At 39.3% G+C, this 13330-nt stretch overlaps 1 protein-coding gene across 2 annotated transcripts in view; it reads right to left on the bottom strand.

Annotated features, from left to right (window-relative positions):
- The window catches only part of Arhgef38 (Rho guanine nucleotide exchange factor 38), a 130354-nt gene that overhangs the window by 7488 nt on the left and 109536 nt on the right, over window positions 1–13330 (bottom strand). For both annotated transcript variants that reach the window (XM_023710128.1, XM_004626706.2), the window contains exons 10-13: window positions 10454–10765; window positions 4654–4797; window positions 3794–3992; window positions 3396–3655 (exon numbers count right to left, since the gene is read on the bottom strand). In XM_023710128.1, coding sequence (XP_023565896.1) covers window positions 3396–3655; window positions 3794–3992; window positions 4654–4797; window positions 10454–10765 — 915 coding nt within the window. The remainder of the gene's footprint in view (window positions 1–3395; window positions 3656–3793; window positions 3993–4653; window positions 4798–10453; window positions 10766–13330) is intronic.

Raw genomic sequence — 13330 nt, forward strand, 5'->3', positions numbered from 1 at the left:
TAATGTGTGAAATTATTTCCTGTAGAAATAATGATCTAGTATTTCAGAACAGAAAATTTTAATAAGTGAAAACTAGTTTTTCCAAACTAGAACAGACCTGATTCTAATCCTTAAATGATTTAGTCTTAGAGCTCCAGCTTTCAGTTAAATTATAATGAAAGGTAACATGGCTCAGGACAGGATTTCATTTTCTGGTGAGATCAACTTAACATAACTCTACACGATAAATATAAAACTCAGTATTACAGCAATATGCAAACAACATAGATAAGGTATATAAGTATTATAGGAATGTGAGTTAGCATAGTAACATTATAACTTGTAAGTAGTAACCATTTATCTGAAAGACAGATAATCTAGTTAAGGATCTTAATTTTCCAATTATTCTTATACTTAGTATCACTTAGAGTATAATATGGATACTTAATCTGGTGCTCTTGTCTTCAATCAACTTTCTTGAAATCATGTAAACAAACCTACATTGTCAGTAAAAACATTTAATTAATGATGACTCTAGAGAAATCCAGTTGAAAGCATATGTGGAAAATATTTATAGAAAAGTGATGCATGGAGCCAGTAATGGACTATTGTAGGAATAGAACACTGATAGAAATATCTCATACTGGAAATTGACAAATATGATTCTCAGAAAAACTAATAAGATGATCAATATTGCAACAATACACATCCACAATTTATATTTAATAGATTTGAAACATTTTCAAACTTCATTTTCACTGTTTTTAACTATATTATGTATATATATATATATTTTTTCAGAACCGGGGATTGAACTCAGGCCCTTGTGCTCTCCAGAGAAGCACTTATTCCACTGAGCCATCTCCCCAGCTCCCGATTATATATTTTTATTGCACAAATAATGTTGATGAGGAAATAATTTTAAACAAAAATAAGGAAAAAAGGAAAATAGAAAAGATAAAAGCCCCAAACCACCCAACTGTTATTAGTATCTTTTATTTCCTTTCTTCTTTCTCTCCTCCATTGCTATTTTCTTTCTACTTCCCTACCTAAGCTAGTAATAGAAATAGAATTACAGTATATATAATTTCTGCAATTTGTTTTTCACTTCAGAATGTTTTAGAAAACTGTTTCATACCAACACATAGTTCTCTGAAACTTCTCTAAAAGTCATTTATTTACCATTAAAGTACATTGTGATATATCTGTCAATGTTTTGAAGCACTTTCTAAACAATGACCTACTACACATATAGTGGTATCAGCATCATAAGCAATTGAAAAATACAAATAAAGGATTAGACTATAAATTCAGAAAAATTGGTAGCAAAACCACTAACTTATTACTAATCAAAAATTGTATTTCCAATATTTTTATGTAGAAAAAAACATTGATTTTTAGATATTGAATTGCCCCCTAAAACTGGGTTTTTGATACTATCAAACCTGGTCCTCTGTGAAGTACCAAGTACAGCACTGTGCTTGGCAAAGAAGGAACAAAGATACTGTGGACCCCAAGATTCTAGGATAGACCCCAAGATCACTGTCTTTGTTGAGCCTGTCCTATGAAATCCAATTGTTTGTTCATGAAATTTGCTAATTGGCTGAAATGTCACTGCTGTGATTAGGTTACACTATACGGTAACAATAACAAGATTTCACAGCAGTGCCTAACAGGTTCATTAAGATACTGACTTAGGGATAATCAAAAGAGAAGTCATCCTCCATCAGAATGCTGTCATTAGAAGCAAACTAAACTCTAGTAAGAGCTTACTGGAAGGCAGAGATCTGACACCAAAGAGACATTCACCAGTGACCTGGAAGAAGCAAACACCTTGCTGTACGTAACTCAGAGAGATGCTCGCAGGCCTGGAGTCTGAGGACAGCCCCCAGTTGCTGTCCCCAGCTGAGTACCAGCAAGGAAACTAAGACCTTGGTGCTGCTAGGAGAAGCTGAATTCTGGCAACAACTGAGCTTGCAAGAGAGTCCAGGATTCAGAAACACACCCCTAAGGTCACAGCTGGGGAGAGCCTGAGCAGGGTGCCCAGCTCAGCCAAGCTTGGACTCTTGACCATGGACAAGTTTATACGGTTTTGAGGCACTAAGTTTGTAGTAATTTGTTATGCACCATAGAACTAACCTAGGCCAGGCCATTACAGCTGATGGAGCAAAAAATGCATTAGCTGGGAAGCCATATCCGTTTGACTGCTTTTGTTATGTTCTTGGATTCAGCAAAATGCACTGCATGTCAGTACTGTCGGGTTGTGAGTATACATTATTCAGCAAAAGCTCTAGACTGTAATTTAGGAGCACTTTTAAAACACACAGAAGAAGATCAAACTTTCTGTGTGCGATTCTGAGTGGGTGAGTTCTAAGACTCACAGAAGTGGGGTAACTGTACCCTCTACCTGCTCACCACGTTTCCTCCAATATGCACTTCCTTTCATTAATAGAAGCACCCCATGATCTGCGCATGGTAGCACATGCCTGTAATCCCAGCACTCAGGAGGCTGAAGCAGGAGGGTCATCGCGTGTTTGAGACCAACCTGGCCGAAAAGTGAGATCAAGGCCAGCCCGAACTGCATAGCGAGACCCTGTCTCAAAAAGACAATATATCTATAAATAAATAAATAAATATAAAAGCTCCCCATGAAATAAGGTAAATTATACTGTCATCTTACCCATAAGATTCCTGATCTACTACAACCATCCTAGAAAATGCTAGATCACTTTACCCAACAGTCTCTTCTCATTTAACAGGGAGAATGGATCAGCAAGTTAAGTTGCTAGAACAACGATTTCTAATCTTTTTAGATAAAATTTCCCTTCAAAACCCTGTTGAAAAGCATAGACTTCTTTTTTTTTAAGGTGTATGTGTTTAATTATTTAATTAATTATTTGGTATCTCGCTTCTCAGCTCAGACACAGAGTGATCCTTCTGTCTCAGCCTCCCCAGCGCTGGGATTACAGGCAGGCGCCACCACACCCGGTTTCGCAGGCCCACTCGGTCAGCCACAGTCTGCCTGGTACTGAACTACTATTCTCTAATGGTGCTGTGCTGTGTAAAAGCCCTCCCTTACTCACTGTATGTACCCAGCAGAGGGCAGAACAGGGACTAGATGCTGTCTGTTGTCCCCTCCGGGCTGACCGCTCTGCACACACACAGTATCTCTGCTCCACACATCACCTCAGCAACATCGGCACCATCGTCCTCCGCACTTCCTCAAAGGAAACAGGCACAGAGAACCACATTCTCTGCAGAGCAGTCCACAGAGAGTACCTGCCACCAGAGCCAGGTCTCTCTGATGTGTAAGCCGGCACTTCTCCACCAGGGCTTAGGGTGAAGTAGAGTACAGTTAGAGATTCTTTCTTAATTTAAACAGCTAAGTATTTTTACATCAAGGTTCAAGTCCTCACCTGTTCATCAACCTCTTGAAAACTGTCAACATCAGTGCCATTTGTTTCAAACTTCCCACATGTGCCACTCAGCGACGAGCTGCTGTCACTAATGCTGCCTTCTGGGGTGCCCGTGACACTGTCGCCTGCTGGCCGAGATGACACAAAGAAGCTGATGTTGTCAAAATCATCATCACAGTGCCTGTTCTCCGCATCTACCTTCTGTGCTTTTGCTGGATTGTAGGGTTTCAGGAAGCAGGAATATGCATATCCTTTTACACCTGTGGAGGACATTTTTAAAAAGACGAGTCAGGATCCTGTGTGTTCCCTTTCACAAACAGAACACTCAGACAAGTACACAGAGGCCCCTGGGAAAATCTCCCCCTATGGATGGTGGGTAATTCTAGGGAAAAACTTACCGCCTCTATCAACAAGCCACCTGCTCGTACTCCCCAGGGGGTCCTTCTGTTCCACCACAGCTACCAAATCTCCTTCCAGAAGGTTGATGTCGTGCTCTTGGGTAGCATTGCATTTGCGCTTAGCTTGATAGAGCTCCTGTGCGCTGTACGTGGACAGAAGTTTAGAGCGATGGGTATCGGTTTGTCGAGGTATATCTGGCTGGGGAAAGAAAAAAGTTTTGGGTTACATGGATGTATAGTAAAATCCTCATTGACTGAGTAAATATTCTTCTCTGGAGCTTTTCTTTTACATAGAAGTTATATATTGATTTAGATTTATTTTGATGTGTGAGCTTAGATCAGGCTGTTAGAAAACACTTGAGTTATTCGGTGAAAAATTCTCTAGTAAGCACATGAGGGCAGTGTTGCAGAAAAGAAGGCAAAACAACTGTGAATTAAAGGCAAAGGTTCTAAGCCTTCCTGGTGGTGAACATTTTAGCTCTTTCCTGTTTTGTAGATGATCCCTTGTATATTTAACACTTTATAGATAATATTTGATTTGGTAAGATGCATATATGCATATCTTTTCATTGGAAATATACTCCCTATTTATCCCTACAAAGTCTTAGTTAAACAAATATTTACTAAATGTCTATCTTGTGTCAGCAGCATTTTAGGCCACTTGCAGATAACATGTATAAAATAAAATAAGCCAGCAATTTTATGGAGCTTACAGTAAAGAGAGAAGAAACCGAGCAGACAGTCTAAGCATCAATGCATTTTTGTATAACAAAATGAATTAAATGACAGAAAAGAGAGTATAATCCTATGATTTGGATGGCCAGCGATGTTTACCTTTTCATGAGTGGGGTTAGACTCACCTGACTCTGCATAGCCTTCTTCTTTTCAAAGCTAAGTTTCCTCTCAATAAAGGTGGCACTGTTCTCCTTTACAAAATTCAGATTCTGAATTTCTACTAGGACTTGTGTCTGAATCTCACTGATACGTGAGACCAACAGCGGCACCTATAATAAAAACAATACAGTTTTAGACACATGGACAACTGTGTTGTATATTAAATGTACTCAGTTGTGATGAGCATTTCAGAAAATGTAACAATTCTAGCTGGAAAATTAGGGCAACTCTAGAACTTCTCCATAAAGATGGTCTAACTTGCTGCTTCTGGAAACTACACAAAAATGATAGGAAAAATATTTAAATTTCAAGCCCAAATAAAAGAACAAAAGAGAAAAGCTAGCAATAAGTTATTGGAAGAAAAGCTCAGAAATTAACAGCAACAGGGACTTCACACATTAGGGGATAATGTAGTAGAAAAAGAAAAATATCTAGAAGCACCAATGAATAATCTGTCGCCTGGCGAGAGAGCTCAGTGGACTAAGCCCCTGCTGAGGCGAGCACAGGGATCGGGGTTCGATATCTGGCACCACATGCCATGGTGGCCCCATTCCTCGGTGTGCTGAGCCAGCCAATGAGACTGAACATAGTGGCACATGCCTGTAATCCCAGTGCTGGGGAGGCTGAAAACAGGAGGATCACTACCAGTCCAACCTACATAGTGAGACCCTGTGCCAAATGAATTAAAACAGAAAAAGAAACTGTGTTAGGGTCGAAATAAGTTAGCAGTTTTCTCTGACAAGCTTCTCATCAACAGGTATAGCCTCTTGCTTTATTCTCAGGACTAAGTGGGTCTTTATAGTTGTTGTATTGTGATATGTTTTGCTTTCATCGCTGGGGAGAAAACCAAAGCTTACCACAGAGCCCAAACCCCAAACACTGTATATGGACTTTATTTATTTATTTATTTATTTATTTATTTATTTGTTTTTGCGAACTGGGGCTTGAACTCAGTGGACTGGACTTTAATAACAGCCTCAGTGAATAAAATGTTAAACTAAACAAGTGGAAATGATGCCATCTGACTTTTAAGATTAGTCCTGAAAAAGACCAAGCAGTTAGTTTGTGCTGGTTTCTTTCCAGACTGCTCATTCTGGAAGCCTTTAATTATCATGAAAATAGTCCAGTTGCAGTGTGGTCACTGTAAAAAAAGACCTTTTTAAAGACTGGGGGGTGAGGCTGGGGAGATAGCTCAGTGGCATAAGTGCCTGCCTGGCAAGCACAAAGTCCCAAGTTCAATCCCTGGTACTGGGGGGGAAAAAAGAAAAAGGAGGAGGAGGAGGAGATGGAAGAAGAAGCTTGTGATTATAAGAAACCAAAGAGAAGCCTTAAATATTAAAATTTTAAGAGCAAAACTAAAAAGAAATAACAGATAGAAAACTATAGCAAAGTGATGCGGAGAGAAAATAAGTGGAAAAAGATAATAAAATTATAGGAACAACCCAGCAGCTTTTAAAAAAGAGTAAATAAATGGAAAAACTGTCAATTAAATACATTTTCAGAAGTAAAAGACATACACTTTCAGGTCAAAAGAACACTACCGAGTGTCCAAAATCCCAGTATATCTCAAATTTTGCACCAATGGAAACAAGAGCAAAATCCTATCAGTTTTCAATGGAAACAATATTAAAATCCAGTATGATATGAGAAGTATGTATGAAGAATAAAGAAATCAAAATAGATTTTAGAGTTCTCAAAAGCAACTGTGGAAGCGAGAATACAGTAGAACAATGGAATGCTTCCAAACTCAGAAAGAACAACTTTCATACCCATCCAAGCTATCAACTAATTCGATGGTAAAGACACAGACATTTTCTGATACTCAGAATGTCAAAAATATGTATCCCTAATCAATGTTTCTCAGGGAACAACTCAAAAATATGCTACTCCCAAATAAAGGCATAAAGCTATAAAGAACTCAACACAGGGTAAAGAAGTAAAGAAACAAGATCCCACACAGAAGAGAGGTAAAGAGATTTCCCAAAATGATGACAAAGTGTAGTCCCAGGATGACCACTGATTAGCAAAAAAAAGAAAGAAAGAAAGAAAAAAAGAAAGAAAAGGTTATTGCTTCAGATTGGAGCAGGTCAGAAAGCCCTGGGATAGATAGATGATAGATGATAGATAGATGATAGATAGATAGATAGATAGATAGATAGATAGATAGATAGATAGATGATACAGATATAGATATATAGATATAGATATAGATATAGATATAGATATAGATATTTTTTGGGGGGAACCGAGGATTGAACTCAGACCCTTGAGCTTGCCAGGGAAGCACTTATTCTATTGAGCCATCTCCCCAGCCCCTGGGAGAGATTTCTGAAAGAAGACACAACTGACAGAATACCCTGTGCATCTGGAAGTCTTCAGACATGGTTTAGTCAACCCCTGGATAAAGTAAGCCAAAGGAAACCTGAGTGACTATTGAGAGAAAAATGTGTTACTAATTTCAGAGAACCAAAAGACATGAATGAAAGACACGGTCACTGTACCATTCTGTGTGGCTCAAATCTAGCCGACACCCACTTTGTGTGCTCATATCAGCTTGCGGCTTCCCACTGATTCTCCCTCCTTTCTCACCCTGCTCAGCAGGCCAGGAGTCTGACAGAATGAAATGTGGCAACAGCTCTCTGGCTTCCAGATGGGTTCAGTCAATAGGAAAACTCACGGGAAACCAGAACGAAGAAGGAAAGTTAGATAAAGATATTTATTTCCTAAGTTTTGTTCTGGCATACTGACCTAACAGCACAGCCTCACAGCTTCTGTATGGCCACTTTCTCCATACCTGTGTCTGTGTATCACTATAACCACCTTCCTCTATCCCATGATACCTAGAGTTCCCTCTTTGGGGTGGACCACAGGTCTAATAGTTTCCCTATGCCATACTGTCATTTTTATGAATAGCGTATTACTTTTTCTCTAAATATCCAATTTTCCAACATAAGTGTGTTGCATTTTTTCTACTTTCATCAAGACTGACACATGGCTATTTTATTTATTTATTGTATTTTAGTACAGGTTCTACAGGGTCTCACTATGTAGATCAGATTTCTAGTGATCCTCCTGTTTTCAGCCTCCCAAGAGCTGGGACTATAGGCGTGCACCACCACGCCTAGTCTCAATTGCCATCTCAGCATCCCCAGAGGCAGGGCCAGCACAGCACACCAGAGATCAAAGCCCAGCTGCTGCATCTGCCTAAGCTGGCACTTTAATTAAATTGAGGCTGAACTATTTGGCCAGCCCATGGCTATTTTAAATACTGGCTATGAATACAATCTAATTTGTGATATTGTAATGAAGAGAGATAAAAAGTGCAAATATATATATTTGCATATATATATTTTTTTGTAGGAGTATAGAAAGGAAAACTAAACAAGCTCTCATTTTTCAGAGTAAAATGTATCATTCCAAAAAGTGAAAATTAATAACATGTGAACACAACTGTCTAATTTTAAAACATGAATCACCTAAAACAATCGAAAAGTAGTTGTCCTTGAGGAGGAAAAAAGTTTAGTAAAGGGATTAAAGGACAACTTCTTGATCAAACATAATAAACTTAAATACCAAACTAAATCTTTAAATCAAATACATATGTAACTCATAAAAATGAAAAATAAGAGCACCTTTGGGTTCTTTGAAACAGTAGAAAAAAATAACACATAAGCCAGCAATCCCATTATTGAGTATATGTCCAAAACAATTGAATGCAGGATTTGGAGGAGATATTTGCAAAGATACATGCAAAAAAAAATTGTAGGAAAGGGAAGGATTCCTTGATATATATGAATTACCAAACATGAACTAAGAAGACTTGCATATCTTAATTTAACTGCTGTCAATTAATTTGAGGCAATAATAAAAACACTGTTTCAGTACAACTAAGAAAAACTCAGGACCTGACAGATTCACTGCCAAATTCTATAAAAACTACAGGGAACATCTAATATCAAAGCTTCGCGAACCCTTTAAGAAAATCAAGCATGAAGTAGTACTCCCAAAACCATCCTTGAGAGCGAACATGACAGTGATCTCAAAAGCAGACAAGGATCCAACCAAAAGGAGAGAACTACAGGCCAATTTCCATGATGAATATAGACACAAAAATCCTCACAAAATATAGGTAAACAGAATGCATCAAGAATCACAAAGATCATATACCATGGCCAAGTGGGCTTCATGCCAGGGACACAAAGATGGTTTTTCAACATATGCAAATCAATAAATATAATCCGTCAAGTAAACAGAAACAAGGACAAACATCACATGATCAGCTCAATAGAGGCAGACAGAGCCTTTGACAAAATTCAATATGCATTCATGATAAATACCCTCAAGAAAATAGATATGGAAGGACTTTGTCAATCTCCTTAAAGTCATTTATCACCAAACTATTGCCAACATCATTTTAATTGGGCAAAAACTGAAATCTTTTCCTCTAAAATCTGTAATATGACAAGGATGCCCACCATCCCCATTCCTGTTCAATACAGTCCTTGAAACCTTAGTCAGAGCAATCAGGCAAGAGAAAGAAATAAAACGGTTATATTTTAAAAGGAGGAAGTCAAAATGTCATTCTTTCAGATGACATGATCCTTGATTTACAAGACTCTAAACATTATACCAAAAGACTCCTAGAATTAATTAACAAATTTAGTAATGTAGCAGGACACAAAATCAACACCAAAAGACCAGTAGTGTTCCTACTACTAATGAACTCAATGAGAAAGAAATCAGCAAAGCAGTATCTTTCACAATAGCATCAAGAAAAATTACTCAGGACTCAACCTACCCAAGAGGATAAAGGACCTCTACAGTTACATCACTCTGAAAAAGAAAATCAAAGAGCACACACAAGAATTAAAGACAGTCCCTGTTCCTGGATAGGCAGAACCGACATAATCAATATAGCTATACTGCCACAACAGACATACAGATTTAACTCAATCCCCGTCAAAATACTGACAGCATTTTTCATAGATATAGATAAAATAATCCCCAAATTCATGTGGTCCCAGAAGAGACCTAGCATAACAAAAGCAATTCTAGGTAACAAAAGCAAATCAGGAAGCATCACAAGCGCAGATTTGTAGTTATACTTACTTCAAAGTTATTGTTCCCAAAATAGTTTAAGACATTGCTAATTTGTTTCATTTATACTCATAGTTTCTCCTTGTTCATTGAAAAGAATTTGTTTTTTCCTTTTATTCATTTGTTTCTTCTCTCTCAATATGTTACCATCGAGGAAAATGTGAAGGACACCCAGCGATTCTGTTCCTTTTTTAAAAAATTCTTTTGAGCTAGGTACCTTGTGCTTGCCAGCAGGCACCTATGCCACGGACCTACCTCTCCAGCCCTCTGTTACTTTTTATAACTATATGTATAGCTACAGAATCTCAAAACCAAAAGTTTAACTACATGTAGCTCATATAAAATATAGAATGAAACCCTTAACGAAGCAAAACTTCTCCAAAGTACTTTTCATTATCGTACATTAGTGAGTCCTCAAAAATAATCTCTTTGCTCCTGTTCTATGGACCACAATATGAAAGATTTTAGGTAACTACATAGAAACTGAAGGCACCCTTTTGAGTTCTATAACTCAAAATGGGGTCCCAGAGCAGAGGACCACGTGACTACTTTACTGAAATGGTACATGCACATGGGCCACACGGGGCACCCTCCCCCCAGGCCTGGACCCGCGCCCCACGGTCTCCAGGAGACCAGCCCACTGTGGCCGAGGCCCCCAGGTGTGCTCACTGGCAGGATGGCAGTGTAGCCCTGCTGGGCAGCAAGCATCAGGTCCCTGAGGAGGCTAACGAAGAGGCACACTCCGTTCATCAGAATCGTCCGAGCTGCCTGGTTGAAGACCTGCAGCTCCTCCAGGAGCTGGGCATTGAGGGCCTCATATTCCCTTTTGGCCAGGTCCGACTCGGCTCTGGCGGACCGCTGCAGGTAGCTGTTGTAATCCAGCAGTTTGTCATAGCGTTTTTGGATGAGCTTCTGTGGTCCTGGGAACAAGGACAGCAGGGCTGACAACGGGTTCAGGACGCGTCCCTGGAGGCGAGTTGCCTACAGAGTGAAAACACAAGGCCGTTACAAAGACAGGGACAGGCAGGAGCACATGCAGACTGCCCTTGGCCGCCCACCCCTCTCCGTGGGAGTAAAGGAAGCAGGGACACACTGACCACCCCTGTGTTAGCTAAGTCTGTTCAGGGGCAGGAAACTCATTGAGCCAAAAGACCAACCAGAAGAGAAAAATAAAAATGAAAGCCTCTCAGTCAAAACATAACTCCGCCTTTCTTTCCATTGTTGGTTATTGGGATCAGGAAGTCTCTTCTTTCTCTCTCTCTCTCTCTCTCTCTCTCTCTCTCTCTCTCTCTCTCTCTTTCTTTTTCCTTTTTCTTGTTTTTTTTTTTTTTTTTCTGTATTTTAGGGAAGGGCCTACAGGGTGTTCAGGGTCTCACTACTAGATAGGACTTGTAGTGATCCACCTGTTTACAGCCTCCCAAGCGCTGGGATTACAGGTGTGCGCCACCACTCCCAGTCTCAATCGCTGTCTCAGTGTGCAGGCCCGGGGATTGAACCCCTGATCCCTACACCTGCTTGTAGGTGCTTTAATCTGCTGAGCTATTTGGTTGGCCCTTTTGTTTTTATCTAATCCAGAACCAAACTGAACCCCATTTCGGGGTGGACCATATCTGTCTTTGACTTCTAGTTCTTTTTTTTGTGGAACCTGGGATTGAACTCAGGCCCTTGCGCTTGCCAGAGAAGTGCTTATTCCACTGAGCCATCTCTCCAGCCCCATTGACTTCTAGTTCTATAAAAGCTTCACCATGTCACTCCCTATCCACTCAGGCACATAGTCTATGGTATGCGACTGTGACTGGGTCCTATCCCTCTCATGTCAGCCCCAAGCTCCTGACTGCTAGAAGGGTTTATCTTTGGTAATGGAATTGAACCCCCTATACAGATAGTGAGCTTTTCATGTAGTTACTGGACTTCTGTGACAGAAATGACCACAGCTGTAACTTTCTCTTTAAATACACTAAGGGTTACATGGAGGCTGGACCTGGTTCTTAATCTGATACATTTTTGGTCTGAATCACTGGAAGCAAATCTGCATGAACATCCAGCCGCAAGTTAGCCCCAGCACCCTAGATTTAATTTCTTTTCTTTTGCTTTCCTCCCACCTTATTCTGAAGTGCACTAGTGTCCTGTGCTTGCTGATTGCCTTCCTTCACCACCTATCAACTGTGCTTGTGCTGCATGACTAGATAAGGGGAAGGAGCAGCAGGCTTTGCTGCGGACCCCCGAGATGACCTGGGCAGTCAGCACCTCAGCAGCAGCTGCTGTAATTAATTTACACAGTCCTGATGACTCTGTACTCGTGGGAAATCAAGCAGAGAGGAAATCTCCCATTGCACCAGCCAACATGGATTAATTTATTGTCCAGCTTATGAAATAATCAATACATACCTGCACACTGTTTAATGAGTCTCTTGACTAAGCAAAGAATCTATGTACTATATCTAGTATGAATTATTTTGTTTAGGACTTCACTGGGTTCTATAGGAAATATACTATAATATAATATCTATCTATCTATCTGTCTATCTGTCTATCATCTATCTACTTATCATCTACCTATCATCTATTTATCTGTCATCTATCTATCATCTATCTGTCATCTATGTATGTATGTATGTATGTATGTATCTATCTATCTATCTATCTATCTATCTATCTATCTATTATCGGTCTCCTGGGTTCACCTGTACATAGGAAGTATGGTTTGAACAAATAAGCACATTCTGTTTTAATATTTTGTCCTACACAAAAGCATATATAAGTATCATTCATGGTTAGATAAGAACAATTGCTCTGTTTTTAGAGAGGTTTTGAATTCTTAATACGGCTTTTTTTTTTTTTTTTGACAGGTGCTTGCCATGCAGTTCAGATTGGTCTCGAACTCACTACTTAGCCCAGGTTGGCCTCCCCCTCACAGTGACCCTCCTGCCTCAGCCTCCCAGTCTAGGATTACAAACATGTACCACCATGCCTGGCCTTAATATTTCATTTTTTACAAGGAGCGCTATATGTGTTACATAATAAAATATTACTTTTATACTTTTAGATTTCTGATAATTATTTTAGCCAAGCCTAATAAATTATTTTGCAGTTGTACACAGGGTTCCTTAATGTTTCTGCTAAGTCATAGAACATGTTTCCCATGGAGGATGCTTCATACTATAGTGGTATGACCTTAATTCCTTGAATTCTACAGTTCACAAACTTAATTCCTTACACAATTCTGCTCCCAAACTGAATTGGATGAGAATTAAATCAAATTTGATTGTCAGGTTCAATGGCAACCTTCTGGGAAAATTTGATTTAGCATGTGCTCAAATGTACTTAATAAATATTTATTGACTTAATGAATTCAAATTAACCTAAACAGCAAACCTGTGAGGGCTTTTCTAACATGTGCTCTCTGTAATTAAACCCAGAAAATACATTAAGTAATGAACCACAAATTTCCCATTAAACATATACTGTAAAAATTTTTGTCATCCATCCACCCACCTATCCATCCATCTGTGAGTGACCACTCTATCATTGTATCCTGATGTATTC

Source organism: Octodon degus, unplaced genomic scaffold, assembly GCF_000260255.1.
Source record: "Octodon degus isolate 3935 unplaced genomic scaffold, OctDeg1.0 scaffold00016, whole genome shotgun sequence".
In the NCBI taxonomy this organism is placed as follows: Eukaryota; Metazoa; Chordata; class Mammalia; order Rodentia; family Octodontidae; genus Octodon; species Octodon degus.